The sequence below is a fragment of the Geotrypetes seraphini genome, chromosome 4 (genome assembly GCF_902459505.1).
Source record: "Geotrypetes seraphini chromosome 4, aGeoSer1.1, whole genome shotgun sequence".
In the NCBI taxonomy this organism is placed as follows: domain Eukaryota; kingdom Metazoa; phylum Chordata; class Amphibia; order Gymnophiona; family Dermophiidae; genus Geotrypetes; species Geotrypetes seraphini.
The window spans coordinates 246,644,421-246,669,389 of NC_047087.1; the positions used below are offsets into that span (position 1 = coordinate 246,644,421).

The window sequence follows — 24,969 nt, forward strand, 5'->3', positions numbered from 1 at the left end:
TAGAATAGCCTTAGCATCGTTACAAATTCTAAATCGATGGGAGGGGTAAATTTTCCAAATTTTTATAGGTATCATCAAGCTTTTATCTTGCATCAGGGTATGTATTGGATCCTTCCTGAACTCATGGAGAAGCTACCGGATTGGCTGATTCTTGAAAGTCATCTTATGGCTCCACTTCATTTAAATACCTTCAGTTATTTACTGTGCCACACAAATCCTCCTAATGTACACAGGCTGCTGCTGAATGGAATAGAATACAATATTGAATATTTATAGACCGTGGAGCTCAAGTATCTGCTGGTATTACCTTCAGAACTGGGCTCGGTAAATTACCATATCACAGACTACACTGCACAACAATTTTTTGGTTAAGTCTTGATTCCTGAAAAGTTTTTGGTGATTATGACAGGTACCAACTTGGTATGCTCAAATATGGTTTTGGTTTTACTGCATCACGTAAGAACTATGAGAAATAGACATTTTTATGTTTACTGACAATAAAATATATAGTCAAGTTTACGTTTCGCACAAGCAACTAAATGAAACAGAATTAAAAGTGTTTTGCTCCCGAGTTTCTTTTATATTCAGTGTCTGGTGCATCACGTTGTAGCATCCAACAATAGTCGGCAAGCATTGACGGATTCCAATTGCCCTGGTATCGTTTCTCCATCGTAGCTATGTCTTGATGAAACCTTTCACCGTGCTCGTCACTCACAGCACCGAGATTTGCGGGGAAGAAGTCCAAGTGTGAATGGAGGAAATGAATCTTGAGTGACATATTGCACTTCATTCTCTTGTATGCTTTGAGAAGTTTGTCTACCAGCTGAATGTAGTTTGGGGCTCTGTAATTGCCCAGAAAATTGTCAACAACGTCTTTCAAGGCTTTCCAGCCAATTTTTTCCGGCCCAACTAACAGATCTTCAAATCGCTTGTCACTCATAACATGTCTGATCTGGGGGCCAACAAAAATACCCTCTTTGATCTTGGCATCAGTTATTCTTGGGAACATCTGTCTTAAATAACGAAAACCTTCCCCTTCCTTGTTCATTGCTTTCACAAAATTCTTCATGAGTCCCAGTTTAATGTGAAGAGGAGGCAAAAATATCTTTGTCGGGTCAACAAGCGATTCATGTGCTACATTTTTCTGTCCTGGAACTAACTTTTTACGGAGTGGCCAGTTCTTTCTAGAATAGTGCGACTCTCTGTCTCGGCTGTCCCATTCGCAGATGAAACAGCAGTACTTTGTATAGCCAAGCTGCGGTCCTAGTAACAGAGCAACGACTTTGAGGTCTCCACAGATATTCCAGTTATACCTGGTATACTGGACATACTTTAGTAACATTTCCATATTCTCATATGTTTCTTTCATATGTGCTGCATAGCCAACAGGTACTGAAGGATAAACGTTGCCATTGTGCAACAGAACAGCTTTCAGGCTTAACATTGACGAATCAATGAAAAGACGCCACTCTTCCGGGTTGTGATCACAACCAAAGACCGAGAACAATCCTTCAATGTCACAACAGAAACAGAGACTGTCGACTTGTGCAAAAAATTTGGTTATATCATGATGCCGGTCTCGAAACACAGAATTTTTCGTACCTGGTGATAGCAAACACCATTCCTGCAGTCTCGAACCTAGCAGCTCAGCTTTTTTCAGGATTAATTCAAAAAGCTCCAAACTCCTCTTCTTTATATCGCATAATAAATTCAATTCTTTGTTCTAATAAACAAAAAAACTTAAACATCGAGATTAATCTCACAGCCAATGATCTGGCGCTTTATTTCATTAAAAAAATAGATGACATTAGATCATCCTTCATAACTAATTCAACCTCCAAATCTATCTTACCAACTACTGATGACATCTCATTCTCTTCCAGATGCTCCTCCTTTAACATTCCTAGTCTAACGGAATTAAAATCTATCATAAATTCTATTAATATAAAAGGCTCTAAGACTGAATCCATTCCTCCTTTTCTACTTAAACGTTTTTTTCATATTTTCGGTCCATCAATACATACTTTAGTCAGTGAAAGTTTAACACAAGGCATCATGCCGAGTGATTGGAAACATTCAATTATTCACCCCATCTTAAAAAATCAAAAAAACAGTGCTGGAGATTGTTCAAACTATAGACCCATAGCTAATATTCCATTTTTAGCTAAATTGACTGAAAAGGTTGTATTCAATCAGATATCCGACTTCACTGAAAAAACAAACATCCTTCATCCAAATCAGACAGGCTTTCGACAATATCATTCCACGGAGCATTCCTTAATTGGTATGACAACTTCCATTCACTACTTTTTGGACCACCATCAGTCAGTTCTTTTAGCTTCCTTAGACCTCTCGGCGGCCTTTGATACAATTGACCATGAATTATTAATAGACAGACTTCAATCAATAGGCATTTCAGATCAAGTATTAGCCTGGTTCCAATCTTATTTCACAAATCGTACTTCTGTGGTCTCATTTAATAACATGACTTCTGACTCTTTCTCCTCTCAGCATGGTATACCTCAAGGTTCCATATTATCCCCTCTTTTATTTAATATATTTCTGGCACCTTTGTTGACTTTATGTCAATCCATCGGCTTTACTACATTCGCCTACGCCGACGACATACAACTTCTACATCCAATCGACCCTACTAACTTTTCTGATATAACTCTAATCAATAAAAAACTTGAAAAAGTACACCACTGGTTAAACATGAATCGTTTAGCACTAAATATTACTAAATCAAATATACTACTCTTTCCCTGGAAAGAAAATCCAACCTTTATATCACCAATTTCCATACTTGGATCTCCTTTACAAGTGGTACAAAAAACCAAAATTCTCGGAGTTATTTTCGATAACAAACTTTCCTTTCACGACCACATCAATAGCGTCATTAAATCATCATTTTTCAGACTTAGACAAATACGATCAATCTCTAAATCATTCGATACCACTTCTTTAAAGATTCTCATTCATTCTTTCATTATATCCAAATTAGATTATTGCAATGCCCTGTTTCAAGGTATCGCCCAAAAGGAGATCAAGCGTTTGCAGATCATACAAAATACAGCTATCAGACTTATCACAAAAACAAAAAAATTTGATCATATTACTCCTCTCCTCAAGGAGGCCCATTGGCTCCCTGTGGCCCACAGAATAATCTATAAGCTCTGCCTACTTACATTTAAATCCCTTCATTTTAAATCTCCGGCATTCATTTATAAATTACTAATTCCTTATTCTTCTAACAGAACTTTAAGATCAGATAAACAGCGATTACTAACAATTCCTTCATTAAAAATAATTAATACACGTCGACAATACATCTTTTCAGTTACAGCGCCCCAAACCTGGAATTCTCTCCCTATTTATTTACGTGAAGAAACAAACTTGGACAAATTCAAAAGTAATCTTAAAACCTTTTTATTTAACGACGCTTTTATCATTTAAATTTATTCAGTTTTTTCTTTTATATCTTTACAAGTTTCAGAATCGATTCATTTTATGCTAGAATAAATTTTTTTTAATCTTTTCCCCTTTTATCCCACCTATATGTGTTTTCCCTTATTTGTTTTTTATTCTGCTCAAATATATTGTAATTTCTCCCCCTACTTATCCTAATGTTTCCGATTTGTCCTGTAATGATATTGTTCTGTCGTGTTTGTTTGTTTTTTTGTAAATCTTATATACTGTAATTTTAAACTTGTGTTAATCGCTTTGAAATTGATAAAGCGATCAATCAAATATATATTAAACTTGGAAACTTGGAAACTTTTGCTTTTGACAGACCCAAATCTCTGACCAAATCGTTCAATTCGGACTGTGTTATCAGATGTGGATCGCCTGATGAGGATGGTTCAAAATCCGGGTCAATGTCACTGTTAGAACCCTGCACTGCAGTTTCTTCATCTGGTTCGTCTAAGGTCCAATCCTCTGGTGGTTTCGGAACTGGAAGACTGTCATCATGTGGCATGGGTCTCATTGCTGAAGGCAGATTAGGATATTCAATTGACTTCTTGTTTTTGGCAGAGAAACCAGACACATTAGTCAAACAGAAATAACAGTCCGTCACATGGTCTTTCTGTTCTCGCCATATCATCGGAACAGCAAATGGCATCGTCTTTCGAGTACCTCTGAGCCAGGCTCTTAGACTAACAGCACATGTCGCACAGCAAATGTGAGGCGCCCATTGCTTGTCTTGATCACCTATTTTGCAGCCAAAATACAGATGATAGGCTTTCTTTACAAGGGCAGTCATCGAACGTCTCTGAGGCGTAAGTGTATATTCCCCACAGATATAGCAGAATGTGTCGCGGCTGTTACGACACCGACGAGACATATTGCCCGACACCAAAACGTCTATAGCATCAAGCTTACTTACTGTTATATTGCTACAGCTACTATACTACTATACTTTACTATACTGATACTATATACACACACGGACTATCTATATTAACCAAATGAGCAGGATCGGTGTATGGAAGCCACCATTATAGCATGGTGAGACAGCGCAAGCTCGTTCAGACCTGCCCAGACATGCCCAGGATGTCATCTTCCATAAAACAGCTTCCAACCTGGCTAGATTTTATGCATGGACATACCCAGGCGGCACAAACCGTTGTTGATAAGACACTTATGGGAGAAAAAATTGTTTGCATCCAAATATAAGAAAAAATCACGACAAAATTGAAGATTTCTCTGAAATGGTACGTGATGGGTAATTTTTGATGTAATATTCATGATCAGCACCCAAAATTCTATAAGAAACACCCAGCAGTGTTCAGGAAGCAAAAACTTTGTTGTGCAGTGCTATCATTGATCCAATTTGTCTATTAATTCAATTTTCAATATTATTTATTGTTTTATCTTTGTGATTTTATCTTATTTTAACTTATTTTTCTTATGAATAAATAAATATGTATAGAGCTGATGTTATTATACATCCGTAATGTGGGTTTTATCAATTACTTAACTTAAGCGTGACTTCCTCATCGTCTATCCATGGTTACTGTTATGACGGAGGAACTCCGTTTCGCTTTGCCAACCTTGGCTAGAGCTTCTTCATGTAAATTAAGATTTAACGATGATGGTCACTACAAATATAAAAACCATAATTGTATCACTCACATACTTATGTTGCCCTCTACTTTATCTTTAACGTTACAATTCAGCATTTTTAGAGAACTGCTAGGTGACCCTCCTCCAGATTTACATCTTACTATAAACTTAATAACTTTCCTTATTTCAACTTATCCAAAGTGACTACTTATTAACTTTCTACGATTGTGAAACTTCTCTTTTTTATTTTTTATTTTTAACTTAGCAATCTAAAAATAAGCTTAAAATCAACTAGAAAAAGCTTACCCTGTTTTTTGGTGTTTTTACCGTTATTAACACCGTTGAAGTCACAAACGGATGTGCCTTCTGCATTCTCCTTTTTAAAGGTAATTTACTTCATAGCCTATCTTTTTTATTTCCGGTCTTATTACGGAAGTCAATAATTGAAGGTAAATTCTTAAATGAATTTGCCTAGAAGTCTGACTGTTTAATGTGCCTCATTACTCAAACAAGGCTCGTAATTATTGCACATATGTATGTGTGCTTTAAATCCCAAATCTCTATTATCATGTAAGACTGCCCTCGTTACGAAGGCCCTTTTTCTTTCATTTTGTATTCCCTCTTGCTTTTTGATCTACCTGGTCCTTTTTGTTCTTTCACGGATATTAGTTAGAAAAATATCTGCCAATTTATGGTAATGTTTAAACCATATGGTTGTATACTATGCAACCGATCTATCCACTTTTGTTCTGTTTGTAATAATTTTTTTCCCCTATTCCCACCTCGTACTGATTCTGGAATCCTATCTATAATCATACATTGTAGCTATTCAAAGGTATGATTATGTTGTAAACAATTTGCCACTAAGGGCGCTTCTTTCCTCTGTAGATGTAAGCAAAATTTATGTTCTATCATTCGTATGTTAAATGGTCTAATTGTTTTTCCAATGTAAATTTTCTGGCAAGGACATTTAATTAAATAAACCACATGCTCTGATCGGCATGTGGTTTGAGGACTTCATTTAAAACATATCTTGAGTATCAGGCTTCCTAGAATTTATAAGGACAATATTATTTTTCATTCAACCTGGACTACGTTGAAATATATTGATCGTTTAACTCCAATCCTGAAACAGAAAACAAAATGCCAGTCTCTATGGTTAAGCTCCAAAATTATGATAGACAGCTCAAAGATCCTTTGGAAACATTGGCTAAAAGCAGGGATTCAAATCTTAAATGAAGTCATTATGGATGATAATTTGGCCTCTTTAATTCAATTACAACAATCATTTAATATTTCAAAAACTCAAGGTTTTAAGTGGATGCAATTAAAACAAGCCATTCTGAATGGCGTACTTTGGTAAGTCAACACAGTCTGCCAGCCATATGTTTCTTAGTAGATTTTCAGGGTCATCAGGCTACCAAAAGGTATAAATTAATATGTGAATATCTTTCAAAAACACCAAAAGCAAGCGTAAGTGATATTTAGAGCATAGAAACACAGCAGAATATTTTTGTTATTCAATGGTCATGGATTTGGACCCGACGAATGAGTTGTACAACTTCAGCATCTATGAGGCAAACTTTATTTTTTCTGTTATATAGAAAATTTTGGACTCCAGTTCGATTGCAAAAAATGGATAGTACAAAATCTAATAGATGCTGGCACTGTCATCTTGAAATTGGGACATTGGACCACCTTGTATTTTATTGTCTGTTGATACTTAACTTCTGGAAGTCAATTTGGGGAAAAATTAATTTTGTTCTAGGAGTGAATATTCCGTTATCATATGATGTAATTCTATTTAGGACATTGTTAACATCTAATAATCCAATTGATAAACATAAAAGTAGACTTCTTTTTATAATGACTGGGGTGGCCATTCAATTGACCACTAGAAATTGGAAAAATTGGGACCGTTTAAATTTTATCTTTTGGTGGGAAACACTTCGCTTATAGTATCGTTATGAAAGAATGTTAGCTGAACAATCTGGAAAAAGTAAAAACTTTAAAGAAATTTGGAGTCTATTAGAGTTCTTTGTTAAACAAATTCATGATTAGTAATTCATTAGATTAAGTTTTCTTTACACACACATCCAGGGAGGGAGGGAGGGAGGGAGAGAGGGTCTGGGTAATTTGTTTTAGTAATTTGCAAATATGTAAGTGCTGTTTTTTGAATTCTGTGAATGTATACTGTTTGCACTTTTTATCTACTTAGAAAATCAATAAAGATTTATTTTTAAAAAAAAGAATTAAACGCAATACTCCATTTGAGGTTGCACCATGGAGCGATACAGAAGCATTATAATATCTTTAGTCTTGTTAACCATCCCTTTTTTAATAATTCCTAGCATCTTGTTTGCTTTTTTGGCCGCCGCTGCACATTGAGCAAAAGATTTCATCGTATTGTCTAGAATGACACCCAGATCCCTTTCTTGGGCACCAACCCCCAAGGTGGACCCTAGCATTTGGTAACTGTGATTTGGGTTATTCTTCCCAATATGCATCACTTTGCATTTGTCCACATTAAATTTCATCTGCCACTTGGACGCCCAGTCTTCCAGTTTCCTAAGATCTGCCTGTAATGTGTTTCATCTGCAAATTTAATCACCTCACTCGTCGTTCCGATTTCCAGATCATTTATAAATAAGTTAAATAGCACCGGACCCAGTACAGATCCCTGTGGCACTCCACTGTTTACTCTCCTCCATTGAGAAAAATGTCCATTCTATCCAATAGCCACTTCCTAATCCACAACTGAATTTTGCCTCCTATCCCATGACTTTTTCATTTTCTCAGGAGCCTCTCATGAGGATCTTTGTCAAAAGCTTTCTGATACAACACTTGCAAGCAGAGGTAGAAAAATAGTTGTAGACACCTCTCTCTTGATAGAGGGAAAGTTCCTTTACAGCTTTACTCTCTCTGGAAGCTTCTCTGCCAGTCTCTGTTTTGTTAGATCCCAGGATCATTCTTGCTCTTTCCTGCTTTTTAGGCTTGGTGTTTCAGCAACTCTTCCCTTCTTCTCTGAAGGAAGAGGTTGTGAGCTCCCCACTGTTCTTCTCTGCAAGTGCACAGGCTGGTCTTGCTTAATGGTGCAATGGTCAAGGAAGCAGGAACCAAAAACAAAGACATTGAAATCAGGCTGGGTATTTATACCAACATGGTACCCATCCAAGGGTTGTCTCCTCCTACCACTGACATGGGTTAGGAGAGTCAGCCCCTTGTTCCAGAAGCTGTGGAGGGTATGCAGATGGCAACGTCCAGTACTCTAGTCAAGCTATTAGAAGTCTCTGTGCACCTGTATGGAGCAGAATCCTAGGATTTCTACACTTGCAACTGTCTAACTGTATGATTACCCCCACCTCGCAAACACACACAACTGGATAAGCCATTGCATCAACTTTCCTTGGCTCTCTGATATTAGTGGCCAACTGAAACTGCCAAAATTAAATCTGCAGCCAAAATTTGCTACTTTGTTTCAGCCAAAGCTGAAATTGAAACGTGTCCCATCCGCAAACCATAGCAGCCTCCTTCCTCTCCCTCCTCCTCCATCCCTCCCAACCAAACAAAGGTATAATTGCTCCCCCTCCCTCTGAACAAAGGTATTGCCACTACCCCTGCCCCTTCTCTCACCCCTGAATAACCATAGTGCCATTGCCGCTCCTTCCTCTTCCCAGAGTACATATAACCTTTCCCCCCGGCCTACGTTTAAGTCCCTCGTGGTCTAGTAGCTAGTTGGGGAAGGAGCAATCCCTAATCACTCCTGCCCCTGACGTCCTTACCGTCCACATGGCTGCCAGGTCCTTCAGTAGCAGTCTTATGAGCAGCCGTTTTGATGATAGAGATGGCAGGGGGAGGAGCGAATGGGGATCTTTCCTGCCTTGGATAGCCACTAGACCACCCGGGACCAAAAGTTAGGCCTAGGGAGCTATCTTTGTTTAAGAGAAAGAGGAGGGGTGGCAGCGTTACCTTTGTTCAGGGAGGAGAAGAGGGTGCCAAGCTGTTGGCAGGAAACACAAGCTGTAGGTATGAGAGTGTGCAATATGCATGAGAATAAATTTAATTTTTCAGCTGAAAATGTACAGGCATTGTCAGCCGAAACCAAAACAATTCTGAATATGGATATCAGCTGTTTTGGTGCCAAACCCAAAACCAAAATTCAATTGGCCTTTACTTGACATGAGTACAGCTTGAGTACTGCCAGCAAATGTGAATATTCAGTGAAGATGCAACAACATCCCCAGCCCCGGTCAGCTTGGAAAATAGAACACCAGGTTTATGAAGTAAACCTAGGTATTCTGCATGGCAGGAGAGAGAACTGCCACTGAGCCAGACTGAAGCTTAAAGATATCTAACATATTGATGCATATGCTTTTAACTACACACATAGAAAGTTCCTTCTGCTTCTGCCAATTTACCAACTATTTGTGGCTTTGCAGAAAGACACCAGCCATGACAAATATCTGCTACACTATTAGCTGCCAAGTCAAGAATGTGCAATGTGGATGAGGTGAGCTATAGCCTCCATGATAGTTGTCAATTTCCAGAAACAATTGAGATGCTGTGTCCCTAGTAGCGAGAAAAGTTACTTGTGGACAAATTTCTACATCTGATTCAGGATCCACAAGCTTAACCCTTTCAGGACCAAGGGACATATTTGTCCCATAACTTTAAAATCCTATAAATTTTGATTGGGATGGTCTACGGTTCTAAATTTGATATGTACGGATTCCATATGATACTGCCTTTATGTAAACAAACTGGTTCCAACATTCATTCATTAGCGTCGTTGCCAGATTGACGAGAAGATTCACTTGCCACACTGTCCATAAGCCAGAAGTGTGATTTTTTAAATAAAAATAATGATATTTCACAAAAAAAAATCAATTTTTTGGCATCTGCAAGCCCTTTTTACCATAAAAATGTCGTCAAAACCACAAAAATTGGCCTACGATCCTTATGGTCCTGAAAGGGTTAAAGGAGCATCTGAAACCTGGTGGCATCATTATGCTTCAAGAGAAATTAAGGTCCTGTTAGCCAGATTATTTGGATTGGTTGAGCTGCATTCCAAGCCTCATTCTGAAGGCAGATTTTGATTACACTCCTGCAGTAATCCCATGGCATCTTCTATTCCGACAGGAGCCACTGAGAACCAGAAAGCAACAAACTCGGCAGTGATACATTGCTCTCCCCAGCTACAAAATTAACCCCAAATTCGATATATGGTGCTGAAATGTAGGCACAGTTCCAAGATGTGCATTCAACTAAGTTGATTTAAATCGGGAGCCTCAACCCTGACGAAAGTAATCTGAAACATGGGCATGTATAAAGCCACTTAAGCTAAGTACTTTAAGAAAAAGATATACTACAAAATAAAAAACTATATATATACTAATGAAATAGTAGATTTAAACAAAATAATTAATCAAGATTTGATCCAATGAAGATTGGGTTCAGTGATTCATTTTACGTGAACCACAGGGGTAGTGTAACCCTCTGAGGATCTTTACCACCCCTAATCAATTTAAGGTTTGGTAAACAATCTTTTTGTTATAAACAAAGCTGGAAGTTTATGATTGTAGAAGTCGTGAAATTGATTTTATAGCATAATTTGTGGGATTCTAGCCAGCTGATGTACAATGATGATGGTTTGATGTCCTGATGTGTGCAATTCTTTTGCTTCTGGATTATTTGTACTGATTTACTGTCTGTGTAGAACTGGGATGAATCAAGCTGAAAATTTATGTAATATTAGCTCCACCATCTCTACTGGCAACACAGTTGCACAAAGCTGAAGTTTTATAATAGTGTGATAAGACAGACTGTGGTGCTGCCTTACCTTTGCCAAGAATAAATTCTTCGTGTGGCAAGCATTCTGAACCTGATACTATGATATCTGTGTGAGAAATACAGAAATTCATCTATTTTATAAAGGCAATATGGGTACCTAGAACCAGCCCTAAAATGGGGAAAAATACTTGTGAACACATTTAGACCTGTTCCAAATAGAGTTGCAATGGAATCTAACCCATATTCACCCATCCCCACAATTTATCTCCATCCCCACCCGTACCCACAGGAATCGATGCTATTATTTATTTACTCACAAGAACATAAGAATAGCCTTACTGGGTCAGACCAATGGTCCATCAAGCCCGATAGCCCATCCTCACGGTGGCCAATCCAGGTCACTAGTATCTGGCCAAAACCCAAAGAGTAGCAACATTCCATGCTACTGATCCAGGGCAAACAGCATGGACATCCTGGGCATAGAGTGGCTTTCCCCGTGTCTTTCTCAATAACAGACTATAGACTTTTCCTCCCAACTCCTCTTCCCATGGTATTTTGGATAGTATTCAATATTCAACCAATGAGTGTTCCAAGTCTCAATCTGATGTTCCAGCTGTTCCTCACTGGGTATTCCAAGCCTCATTCTGGTACTCCAGTTGCCTCTCTCAGTGCATTCCAAGCCTCATTCTGAAGGCAGATTTTGATTACACTCCTGCAAGGCTTTGGTTCAGGAAGGCATTTGTTTGATAATTTTTATTGCAGTTTGTCCTATACCTTATTTACCATGGACCCCTGAGGAAGGCGTGTTGTCTGAAACACGGACCGTGTCGGGTCCCTAGGTTGGTAATAAGGTTGTATATTCACTGCATTTCTTTTTTGGTATAATAAACATTGCCTGCATCCTGTACATAGTCTGCAGTTTGTGTTTTGTCTTTTGCTTGCTGCTTGATATACTGCAGACCTCGTTGGATTTTCTTTTGTGTTGGCGGTCGTAAAAAAAAAGTTTTGGATCCATATGGTATCAATAAAGGGAAGAAATAAGCATAATATCCTCTCAGACCCTGCTGGAGAAGTTCTGAAATAGCCTTTTATACCTCAGACCTGGTGTTAAAATCCCAGCATTTTGTGTGCACCCCTGAGAATCTGTGCTGAAATTGCCAGTAGCCTCACAAATCATGACTTTAAACTTACTGTGTGCTGGTGTGTGTGCTTGGCTATGCTCCCAGTTAGCTTGTGCTTTTTACATAGGTGCCCTCAAAATTATGTGCTAAAGCCAAACAAACCAGTGTGCAAAACCTAACATACTTTATTGCACTGACCCCTTGGTTTGCAATCAGTAGTTTGCACCTGACACTCAAATCTACCATTATCATCTTTCTCTGATTGCTGTATAATCTCTAGTAAGGTCAGGCGTAGCTCACATTTCATATGGAACTGCTGCAGCCATATTCAGGCAATAAAGCTTCACAACTGTGTACACAACTGACTTTGTTGTGCTTGTGCTATTCTCTGCAGAAGAACTGAAACAAAAGCTATGTGTGAATGCTTATGGTTAGCTGTGTGCGTGTGTGTGTAAATATAATACATGTTGATTAGTTTATTAATTTTACTGCTAGAAAGGAGACCGAAGCAATTAGCTGTTTGGCTAGACTGGAAAATAGAAATATTTGCCATTCATATCTAGAACAGACTCTGCAATAGAGGGAAAATAGGATGAAAATGAGCTTCTAATGAAACATTTCAGGTTCACCTTACTCTGAGCCATGGAATGTGTTAGCTGCCTCATTTTCCCTTGCATAAGCCTCATTAGGCCTCATCAGATGTGTCAAGTAACTTGACATCTATCTTTTATAGAAAAACACACCTACTACACACTGAGGATGCTTGAGCTGATGTCAGCGTGTCCTAAGGACAATACGCCAAAAACATCTGCCCCGACTATCCTTTGCATATTCTCCAACACATTAAGCAGAATATTAAAAGCAGAAAACAAAGCATATCTTACTTGAACAGAAGGCTATGAGGTACTACTCACTTGCAAGGTTAGAGTGTTTCAAATGCTCCTGTTTGGCTTTCAAGATCATTCACGGCATCCTTCCGCCCCTAATCCCACTATCTTTTAACTCCTCAAGGCCTGCTACCACCAGATCTGCCCACAGACATAAACTATCCTTCCCCTCTCTGCATGGTATTCTCCACGCGGGCAAACTGGGAAAGTCCCTCGTCTCCAAAATCACAGGCCTTTGGAACGATCTCACTATCCCGCTGCGGAACCTGGGCTCCCTCCAATTATTCCGCAAACAATTGAAAACCTGGCTCTTTTCTAACATATAATCATTTTTTTTCCAACATAAGATCATTTCTTCTCCTGTTTATATTCCTCCCACTCATATACTCTTATAAATCATTCTCCTCTCTTCTTATATTTTTAAGCTTTGTAAACCGTGCCGAGCTCCACTTCCGTGGAGATGATGCGGTATATAAAACTAAGGCTTAGTTTAGTTTAGTTTGGTGTTCAGCTGAAAGAGACACTCATTCCAATCATGACTTATTCTGTGTCCTTTCCTCTGGACAGCATTCACAGAATAGCAGTCACAACAACTTTGCATTATTCATATTGGGCAGTGATCAATCTACTACTACGAATACATGTGTTTTCTGTTGCCAGACTTATCCTCTGGACCTGGTTTCCTGTTCTGCTTTGCTTCTAAAATGAATATTTCACTTCCTAATGAGGCCCATATCGTGTTTTCACAGAGCAAATTTAAGAAAGCTTAATTTTATTTTTTTATTTAATTTTGTCTTTTATTAAATATTAAAAATAATTTTTACTCATGGAGCCAGCCGCAGCACATGCATTCCTTTCCAATATATTCCTACTATATTTCTAGAACTCCCCTCACAACTCAAGTGCTCTCACCCCACTCTCAGCACTATCCCCACTTCTGCATTGCCCTCCCCATGCTTCTGACTTTCAGAACATCGATTGACCTGGGGATGAGCTCTTCAGGACTGGGGGCTAGATTCACTAAGCAAACCGATCATGTACCGATCGGATTGCGATCCGATTCACTAACCTCTGTCCAGATCATCCTCCAATCCGTGCATACAAATGAGGGGAAACGGCATTCAAATGTAGGCAGGCAGTGATTCACTAACCAAAAACTGCAACACCGACTGGGCTAGCCGATCAGCAAGCAAGCGACTGCTGGGGACCAGTCATGCACTGCTTTCCGACTGCATCTCCTGCTCTCTGACCCGACTTTCCTGCTGTCTTCTCCTGCTTTCTCTGCCCCGAGCGCCGCCCTGCTTCTGTCCCGACTCTCCTGCTCTTTCTGTCCCAACTTTCTAGCTCTCTGCCCCCGACTCTCCTGCTCTCTCTGCCCCGAGCGCTGCCTTCCTTCTGCCGCAACTCTCCTGTGCTATCTGCCCTGGCCTTCTCCCACAGTGCGAGCCCGTGGTAACGGGCTTGCTAAAAAGTTAAAAGAGTAAAAAAAAAAGGTTGCTGCTCATTAAGCATGCGCAGACCATCTACAGATGGTCTGCGCATGCGTTGGAATCGCTATAGAGTGATCCGAGCGCTCGGTTGGGGGCGTGATTTGCATGAGGGCGATTCGTAAATCATCCCTCCGTTCACGGATCGGATCCCTCACGGATCAGATTCAATCTGTGCCCTTAGTGAATCTGGGCCTAGGTTCAACAATCTCTCTCCTGTAGATCAGAGAACAGGTCTTTCTATTCATGATGAAAGAGTGAGAAAAGGGTTGCAGACGGCCAGGGGTTCTGGGATAGGAGGGAGAAAAATAGGTTCTATGCTACCTTTCTGTTTCACAGGTGGGTATGAAATGGATACTAACCAATAAATGGTGAGGTCTGAAGAGAGACAGTGTCAATATTTATTTATTTTATAAAACTTTATATACCTTCTTATTGGCAAACAGATTGCCATTCAAGATGGTGAATAATACAATGAAATAATAAAAGTGCATAAATAAAACACACAAAATCAAAATTTAAAATCTGGACAGCAAATAAGTTTTCAGTGTCTTCCTCAAGGCTAAATACGATGGTATTTTCCTAAACTCAAATGGCAGCTTATTCCATTCTTCAACAGCCTGTATCGGAAAGCCTTTATTCCCCATCTTTTCCTATTTTATTTTTTTTTTTGACATATTTATCAAGTGGTTCTGAACCATATACCATAACCTATGGGTGGTGTACCAATCTCACTCCATCGCAGTTCCTCTGAATCCCAGAATCATTTGGCAGTGTGGGTGTCGAGGGGGGGGGGTTGAGGGAGGACAGCAGAAGCAAGAGCAGGACATTACAGGCTTACTACAAACGGGGCTGGTTGGACCTTGCTGGTGACTTTGTACCTCTTTTCATACTACTTGTGCACAAGCATGGTAAATCAGGGGGAATACAGATGAATATCTGAATAAGTTCACCAATGGGATGGCCAATTTCCGGGGAAGGGTTGTATATATAAATAAGCAAAACAAGAGCTCAGTTTAGCCTCATCTGTGATATGGTTTTTTTTGTGTGTGTATGTGTGTTTCATTTATAACCAAAAATCAGAAGCTGCTGGTATATTCAGGGCTGTTCAGGGCATATTCAGGGCTGTTCAGGTACACATAAGAGACAGTCTCTATTCTGTGGAGTTTCAACGGGAAAAATAAGTGTATGGGAAGAATAAGAGAAAATAATTAAGGTTTCAAAGTGGGATTAATAAATGCAGTCTAACTGAAAAGAGGGACCAGTAAACTGACAGTGGTCTGGGCCTCAGGGCAATAAGGGTCATGGGCTTCTAATCACCTAATGAAAGTGATTAAACTAAATGGAGACCAGGGAAGAGTGGGCTCCCTATTGCTGTGAGCCCTTGGGCACTGCCCTATTGTTATGTCAGTCCATTCTAATATTATCTAATTGGGTAAAACTGCAATAACCAACTCTTTTTATCACAAAGAATTTTAAGGAAAACAGAAAATGGAGTGGGCGATGAGAAGGTTGAAGGGACAGCCCCAGAAACTCATTGTTTTCCCCACATATTAACAGGGAGTCATTTAAGAACTATTAATTCAACCCCAGTCTCCTACCATGAATACTGTATATTAGCACCCTAGAATGCATTACAAAGTGTCTTAGTACATAGGGCCTTATTCTATAAACGGCCTCAATCAACCACTAGGTACCGTTTATAGAATCCGACCTAGTGGTGCCTAGGCATGTTTAGCTGTCGCTAGGTGTCTTGGAGGTATATTAGGCCTGGTTTACTGAGACTAATTTACCAGCACCTAACTGAGAAGTCTAGAGATGCCTAAGTCCTATTCTCCACCCCTAATCATGCGTATTTTTCAGGTAGGTGTCACTAGGCCCCCACTTAGGCATCACTAGGTACTGTGTGAAATTCCGTGCCTAATTTTTAATTTTTTGTAATTAATTATTCAATTTACTTCAGTGGCGCAGTCCATTACCATTAGTAGCACACACTCAAGAACATAGAACAAAACAGTATAAATGTGTAAAACACTCTTCTATTATGAATAAAGGCTGCTCAGCCGAAGTAAAGCAAGATTAAGTGCACTCAGCACAATGCAAAGTAACACTGCAAAGTAGCACTAACCATGTCACTGAATGAAAATCAAGATTGGATCCAGAGCATTGCAAGCAGATTATACTCCGCTGCCAAAACACAGGGAGGAAAAAGCCTCAGAAACCCACCACCTCCCTACAGAGACTGGGTGATGAATCATAAACGAGGTAAGGGGAACTTCATAGGCATAAAAAAAACCTCCCTCGTAGGTGCTGAATCTCATAGCCTTGTGCAATGCAAAAAATCCAAACTTGCTATATCATTATCTGTAAAGGGGCAGACAGTGTTACTTATCCGAGCCCAAGCAATCGAAGTACACCGACGATGGCCTACGTTTTGCTCTTCTCTAAAATAAATTTTAGCTGCCTCAGGGTGTAATCCTTCAATCGCTTCCTCGTTGTTGATTAAATGTAACCTAAACGTCCTCTTCCATTACCACGCCATGTAAGCTAATTGATTTAATTTAGGTTAGGCATGGATTTTAGTTAGGCATCATTGGGTGGCCTCAATTACAGCACCTAGCATCACCCAACTAGGTGCTGTCTATGGAATCTAGCCCAGAGTGCCCCCCTTATTCTTTGCAAAGACTGAATTTTATTTTTTGTAAATTTTTATTGATTTTCAAACTAAAACAATACAATACAAATAAAAGAGCAAAAATTACTACATACATTACATTATTATCTGTATAGGTAACATATATATCATTGAAAATTCTTCCATTCTTCTTGTAAAATAACATATGACCTATTATGTAATGATAAACTTAAATTACCTAAGTGTAACCATCAAGATTATTTGCCTCCCCCAACCCCTCATCCTGGATGTGTATAAGTAAATAAACAAAGAAAGAAAAAATAAATAAACATTATTATAATTTCACAAAGTTAATCAGTGGGCTCCACACTTTATTAAATGCAGAACTCATACCCCTACATTCTGCGTTTATTCTTTCATATCTGTATATAGTACACACATTCACCCATCAAAAAGTGTAATTTATTCTATCATGGTTTTTCCAATTACTTGTAATTAATTGAATAGCTATATTTGTCAAAATCATAAAAAGACGACTTTTATGTTTATCTAATGTAGGTCTAACATGTAATATCGTTCCATAAATTATGGTCTCATATGTTAGTGGAACATTTGATTCGAGAATAAGATTGATTTGCCCCAAATTGACTTCCAAAATACAAACATCAGAGGACAATAATACAACAGATGATCCAAAGTCCCTACATTAATATGACAATGCCAGCATCTATTAGATTTAGAGCTACCCATTTTGTTTAAATGAACTGGGGTCCAAAAAAATCCTATGCAATAAAAACAAACATGTTTGTCTCATAGATGCTGACCCTGTGCATTTCAACCTCCAAGTCCAAATTCGGGCCAATGAGATACAGAAATATACTGTTTTATCTCGATATTCCAAATATCTCTAAGACTATTTTATGGTTTTTTATTTAAAAATCCAGAAATCAGTTTGTACCACTGAGCAGCCTGAATTCCTACTAGATCTGTTTGGTAGCAAAGGATCTGCAAACTATAATAAGTTTTTAAAGTTTTCCATTCAGGGAACCCACTCTGAATAGCCTGCTTCAGCTGCAACCACCTATATTGTTGAGATTTTAAAATTCCAAATGATTGTTGCAGCTGTGAAAAATCAAGCAGATTTCCATTAGACATAACATCATCTAATGTCCGAATACCTGCCTGCATCCAATTCTTCCAAGCGATCCCAGCACCACCTATTTGAATTTTGGAGTTTAACCATAAGGACTGCAAAGTAGATTTCATTATAGGAACATCTGTTAATTTATCAATAAATTTAATTGTTTTCCATGTGTCCAATAAAATCACATTATCCTTAGCATAACTAGGTATTCTGATATTTATAGTCGCATAGGGACAAGATAGTCGCATAGGGGACAAGATTTTCCATTCAAGATATAACCAGCCTGACTGGTGTTCCAAGAGCTCAGGGAGGATCCAATGCGTACCTTGACGCATTATATAGGCTTGATGATACCTATAAAAATTGGGAAAATTTACCCCACCTTGCGCAATTGGTCTTTGTAAAGATACTAAAGCAATTCTTGCATTTTTCCCAAGCCAAATAAATTTTGTCAGAATACCATTTAGCTTTTTGTAAAAGGACCCTTGAAAATAAACTGGCAACATACCCAATTGGTAACAAATTACCAGCAAAATCATTATTTTGACCATTTGAACTCTCCCCCACCAAGATAAATGTAAAAGGTTCCATTGCTCACACATTTCCGTGATCTTTAATAATAAAGATTTTTCATTTATTTTCATTGTTTCTTCCAAGGTATTTTTTATCCATATCCCTAAATATTTTATACCATCTTCTTTCAAAATAAAAGGAAACGCATCAAATAATCCTTTTACACAATGTGAGGGGCATAATCGAAAGGGATGTCTAAGTCTATTTGCGTCTAAACCGCAAGTCGTCCAAAGTAAAAAAACAACCTAGGACACATTTTCGAAAAATACGTCCAAAATTGTTTTTGTTTTGAAAATCGTCAAATATATGTCCTGGCGATCTGATCGTCCAAGCTGCTAAATCGTCCATCGTTATACCACATTTCCGTCCAACTTTTCATCCAAGTCAAAAACGCCTAGAACAAGCCCTGTTGGACATGGGAGGGGTCTGCAAAGTGATGGACTGAACACCCAGACATGCCACCTAAATAGTGGGGTACCTTACAGGGCACTGCTGGGAACTTCACAAAAAGAGTGCCATAGCTTCTCCTCAGTACAGCTCCCTTACAGGTCACGGTGAGCCCCCCAAACCACCTCCAGAATCCCCTAGACCTACTTATCTACCACCCCAATAGTTCTTATGGCTGCAGGAGCCACTTATATACCAGTAAAAAAGGGTTGTGGGGGTGTATAGGGCAGTGCACATGTTTCAATATCAATGCAGTGATTACAGGGGCTTATGGGCATGGGTCCTCCTCTCCATGAGTTCCTAACCCACCCCCAAGATAACTTAAGCGGCCTCTGTGCTGGACGACTAGGCTTTCCTATGCCAGGCGGCCAGGTGATGATGGTCTGGAGACTGAATTTTAAAGGTGTGATTAAAATTTTTATGGGGGGGGGTCAGTGATCAATGTGTGGGGGGTCTGTGTTATGTGTTTTCAGTGCTTATCTGATGACTTTAGGCGGGTTTTTGTGACTTAGACCATGTTTTACATGGTCTAAGTCACAACGTCCAAGTTCCATCGATCGTGGGTTGTATAACTTTTGGTTATACATGCTGTATGACTAAGTCTAAGCCGGACCACATCCCGCCTAACTCCCGCCCTCGACACTCCTCCCAAAATGCCCCGTTTAGCTTTGGTTGTTCAGCGGCACTATGAAGGCCTAGGTCATTTAGAAATACGTCCAAAACCCATTTTTATTATCGGCACTTGGACGTATTTGGGAAATGTTCATCCAAGTGCCAACTTAGGCTGGTTTTTGGACATTTTTCTCTTTCGATTATGAGCCCCTGTACATTTAATGGAAGAACTTCAGATTTACTCCAGTTTATTTTGTAACCAGAGAATTTCCCAAATTTGTTAATCAAATCAAGTACATGTGGAATGGTAGATTCAGGATTTCTCCAATGAAGCAAAATATCATCTGCATATGCAGAGACTTTATATTCCCGACCTGCATAAGGAATACCCTGAATCTCCTCCGCTTGTTGAATAGCCAATAACAAAGGTTTCAAAACAATATCAAATAGCAAAGGAGATAACGGACATCCTTGCCTAACCCCCTTCTCCAAACAAAAACACTCTGAAAAAGTATTATTGATATATAATCTGGTAGAAGGGGAGTTATACAAGATTTGAATCATCTGTATAAATCCCGAACCAAATCCAAACCAAACCATAACCTGATACATGAAGGACCATTTTACTCAATCAAAAGCCTTCTCTGCATCTAAGGATACAGAAAAGGCTGTATCATCCATTCCTTTTGTCAAATTTAGCATATAGTAGGCCAATCTAGTATTATTTGAAGAATGTCTATGAGCAACAAACCCTGTTTGGTGGATACCAATAATATAAGGGAGAGCCTTGGCCAAACGTAAAGCTAATAATTTAGCTAATAATTTTCCATCTACATTAATCAAAGAAATTGGCCTGTAATTAGAATTTTAGACCAAGTTAAGGAAAATGTTGCTTCCTATTCTGAAGTCCAGACTTAGAATTAGGAGAGCAGCTCTGAAAAAGTACTCTCTGCATGGGGAGTTGAAATTTCTGTGCACTTGATTGAGGGATATGCGGAAAGTTGGCGATTAGATGTGTGCAAATAAGTTAGTTTTAAATGTGGCCAAAACTGAAGTGATGATTATAGGGGACTCTGGAGATGAACAGTTGCCTGAATCAGTGCAGCTTGGGGATTTTGTTGGCCCTATTAAAAAAGAAATGAGATTATTGGGGGTAGTATTATTAGATTGTCTTCTGTCTATGGGGGCACTAGTGGCTCAGATTGTACAGTTATCATCTTTTCAATTATGACCATTGAGTAGACTTAAGCCCCTAGTTTTGAATAGTGATTTTCATACTATACTTCAAAGTGTGGCACTTTATAAACTTAATTATTATAAAGCTTTTTTGGGGGGGTTGTGAATTGTAAATTAAAGATATTACAACGTATTTAGAATCCTGCGGCAAGGTTGCTTAGTGATGGGCATCGGTTTATTCATGTTACACCTGTTCTAAAGCTGGCTGCCAGTCGGTTATAGAGTACAATTCAAGGTTTTATCCGTGATTCATCAGATTCTATGCTATGACACTGTGGTATCTGGTGCAGATATTATCACCTGCATAAGTCTCTGGTGAGACCTCATTTAGAATATTGTGTACAATTCTGAAGACCACCCTATCAAAAAGATGTAAACAGGATTGAGTCGGTCCAGAGAAAGGGTACTAAAATGTTTGGTGGTCTTTTACATAAGGCATATGGGGACAGACTTAAAGATCTCAAGATTGTGAATACTTATTTGCAGATTGCATGTGGTTTATAAATTGGGTGTGTGTACACAAACACATTTACTCCTTTGCAACAGGTATAAATTTGTGCCGGACCATTTGTGTATTATTATGATATTTCTGAGAGCTTATGGTGCCTTTATAAAATATTAACTTTTACATAGGTTTCTTCCTTTTTCTTCTTTGATGACATTTCTCCCAGCATGCCCTAAGCTTATTTGTATGCATTGCTTGATATCATATTTGCATATTATTCCAAATGACCACTTGTGTATATTTTTCGGATCTCTGATCAGTTGTATTTTATTCTTTGCAGTCTGACACAAATGCAAGTTATTTGAGAGCTGCACGAGCAGGCAACTTAGAAAAGGCCCTTGATTACCTCAAGACAGGAGTGGACATCAATATTTGTAATCAGGTAAGATAGTGTTCTGTAGTTTTGCCTGCTCTTATAGACACACGATGAACTTTTTTTTTTTTTTAAATCTAAAAGCAACAGCTCCTTTTTAGTCAAAATATATTATTTGCATTACAGAGGAAATTCTATAAACCTGCACACCAAACTTTACACTTAGGACAAGATTCTATAATGGCGCCTAAAAAAAAATCAGCACCCGAAAAAATAGCACTTAACGCTATTCTATAAACAGTCCAGAAAGTTAGGCACCATTGATAGAGCAGCGCATAGAACTGGGAACGATGCCTAACTTTAGGTGCAGCCATTTACACCAAATGAAACGTGGCGTAAATCCTCAGGCCTAAATTATACGCGGTTCTCCCCTTATTCCGTAAGTTTCAAGTTTAATATGGGCTTACTACCCTGCACAATGGTCGATACCTTCTTGGCAGCTTACATTCTAATAGGAAAGGGGTATAGTGAAAGTGAGGAATGGGGGTGAGCTACAATTTTAGATAGGATAGGAGGGGAGGGCAAAACTTGAGGAGAGGTGACTTATTGTGTCCTGGAGGACCGTCTTTGTTTCACGTTCAGGTAGGTAAGTAGTTTATGGGTATGCATCTCTGAATAAAAAGAATTTTAGTTCTGTTTTAAAATTTTCCAAGGGAATGTTGATTCCTAAGGCTGATAGGTAGTACATTCCAAAGGCGGGATCCCTGGAAAGAGAAATGTGTCCATGTACCAGTTCTCGGTAAGAGGGAATGACGAGCTGACTTTGGTTACTTGATCGGAGTGATAGAGAGGGTGTGTAAGGTAGGAGTAATCACACAAGATATGCTGGTTGACCAGAATTTAACCCCTCCTTTACAAACGCGTAGCACGGGTTTTAGCGCCGGCAGCGGCAGTAACTGCTCCGGCACTCATAGGAATTCTATGAGCATCAGAGCAGTTACCGTCGCTGCCAGTGCTAAAACCCATGCTACCCGTTAATAAAGGAGGGGGTTAGTGTCTTTTATGTCAGTAATACTATCTTGTAGGTGATCCAATGACTGAGAGGTAACCAATGTGCTTCTTTCAGTAAAGGGATAATATGGTCAAATTTTTTTTTGCCATTTTTAATTAATCCGATAGCTGTGTTCTGCAGTAATTGTAGTCAACGGATGTCCTTTTGCCTTAATTCAGCATAAAGAGTGTTAACAGTAGTCAAGTCATTGAATGATTAGTGAATATATTAGAATATTTAATGCTTAAAGGGAAAGCAGAGAGTGAATTGATCAGATTAGTTGTAGTTTAAAGAAAGAGCATTTAATTACGCAAGATAATTGTGCACTGAAGGCAAACTGCTGGTCAAGAATAACACCTAAAATGTGAACAATGGTAGATGATGTAACAGGTGTGTTCTGTAGAAGAATTGATGGCAGTAGATTGGCTTGGCCTTGATTGGAGAAGAGAATATATTTAGATTTGTCAGGGTTTAACTTTAGTTTCTGTTTGGTTAGCCATGATGTGTGCCAAGTTATTATTTTGTGTGGTAATTTCCTGTGATGTGCATAGATCAGTTGCATAAAGTATTTGACTGTTGTCAGCATATATGAACAGGGTGAATCCAAGCAATTGTGCTAACGTGAGAAGTGTCAAAAGGAAAATACAGTGGTACCTTAGTTGACGAACATAATTCGTTCCAGAAGCATGCTTGTAATCCAAAGAACTCGTATATTAAAGCAAATTTCCCCATAGATTTGTTCCACAGCACAAAAAGTTTGCTATAAAGAACTGGGAGGAAGTGGCGAGAGGTGGCTCATGGGTGGGTAACTGCCTGGATGATGCTCAGGTGCCGCAGCTCCTTCAGCAGTTTGTAGGTGGCCAGGCGCTGGCAATCCTCGGGGTCCCAGTACAGCTGCAGGCAGCGCCGCATGTTACTGCCCTTCCGATGGATGCACTTCAGGGCGATGCCTCTGCCATCCGCCAGCCTCCCTTTCCACACCACTTTGGAGAACTCCGAGCCCAAATAGCCGATACGGGCGTTTGAAGAGTGGGCTACTATACAGTATTTGAGACGAGCACCATCCCGATAAACGATCACGTACACGCGCATTATGTATAAACATGCACAACGTCGATGAGCGCGTCATCGACGTGCATGCTTACATGTGACGCACGCATACACGCTCATTTATTGGGACGGTGATTGTCTTGCGAGTTAAAGTTTGCTGGAGTGCGTTGCTCGTCTTGCAAAACACTCGCAAACCACACTATTCGCAAACCGAGGTTTGAGTGTATTGAATAAGAGACATGAATGCCCCTGATATGCCCATGACCCTCCCGTAGCCATTTCTCATTTTATGCACAGATCCCATATTCTATAACAGTACGCATAAATTTTAGGAATGTCTAAGCTCCTCCCCTGGCCACACCCCCTTTTCATGCACTAGAATTGGCACGAATGAATATAGCACTTTGTAGAATATGCCGACCAAGTTGTGCACGTAACTTTTCATTAGTGCCAATTATGAGATGTTATTTGGCAATTATCAGTACCAATTAGGCATGTTAAACAATTAAGTTGTGCACACAAATCGGCTATGTGAACCGATTTGCACACAAAACATAAGGCGCCATAGAGAATTTGGGGGTTAGTGCACAAAGGGCTAGATTCACTAAGCAAACCGATCGTGTACCAATCGGTTTGGGAGCCCTTTGAGACCAATTTCCCTCCAACCACATTCACTAACACCTATAGTGATCTGAACCCGACCCTCCCATGCAAATTAGCAAAACCCCATGAAAAATAGCAAAGCGATTGATTCACTAACAATTGCTTGGCTATTTTGAATCGGGTTTTACTATTAGCAAACCCGACTGCTGCAGACCTATCGATAACTGAGTTACCGTCAAGTCTGCAGGTTTTTTTTTGACAGGCCTGCCTGTCTTTTTTATTCATTTTTTTCCATGGCACAGATATTTTGCATGTGTTACACATGCAAAATATCTGCCCCATAAAAAAATAATTAATAAAAGACAAGCAGGGCTGTCAAAAAATGTACACACACACACACAAACGCGCCCCTCCCCGAAGAAAATGCGCACACACACCCCCAAGCAGG

The 24,969-nt window shown here is 39.2% G+C and overlaps 1 protein-coding gene across 4 annotated transcripts in view; it reads left to right on the forward strand.

Moving 5' to 3' along the window:
- ANK3 (ankyrin 3) overlaps nucleotides 1–24,969 on the forward strand; it is a 972,780-nt gene that overhangs the window by 516,562 nt on the left and 431,249 nt on the right. For all 4 annotated transcript variants that reach the window (XM_033941649.1, XM_033941646.1, XM_033941647.1 and 1 more), the window contains exon 3: nucleotides 21,785–21,886. In XM_033941649.1, coding sequence (XP_033797540.1) covers nucleotides 21,785–21,886 — 102 coding nt within the window. The remainder of the gene's footprint in view (nucleotides 1–21,784; nucleotides 21,887–24,969) is intronic.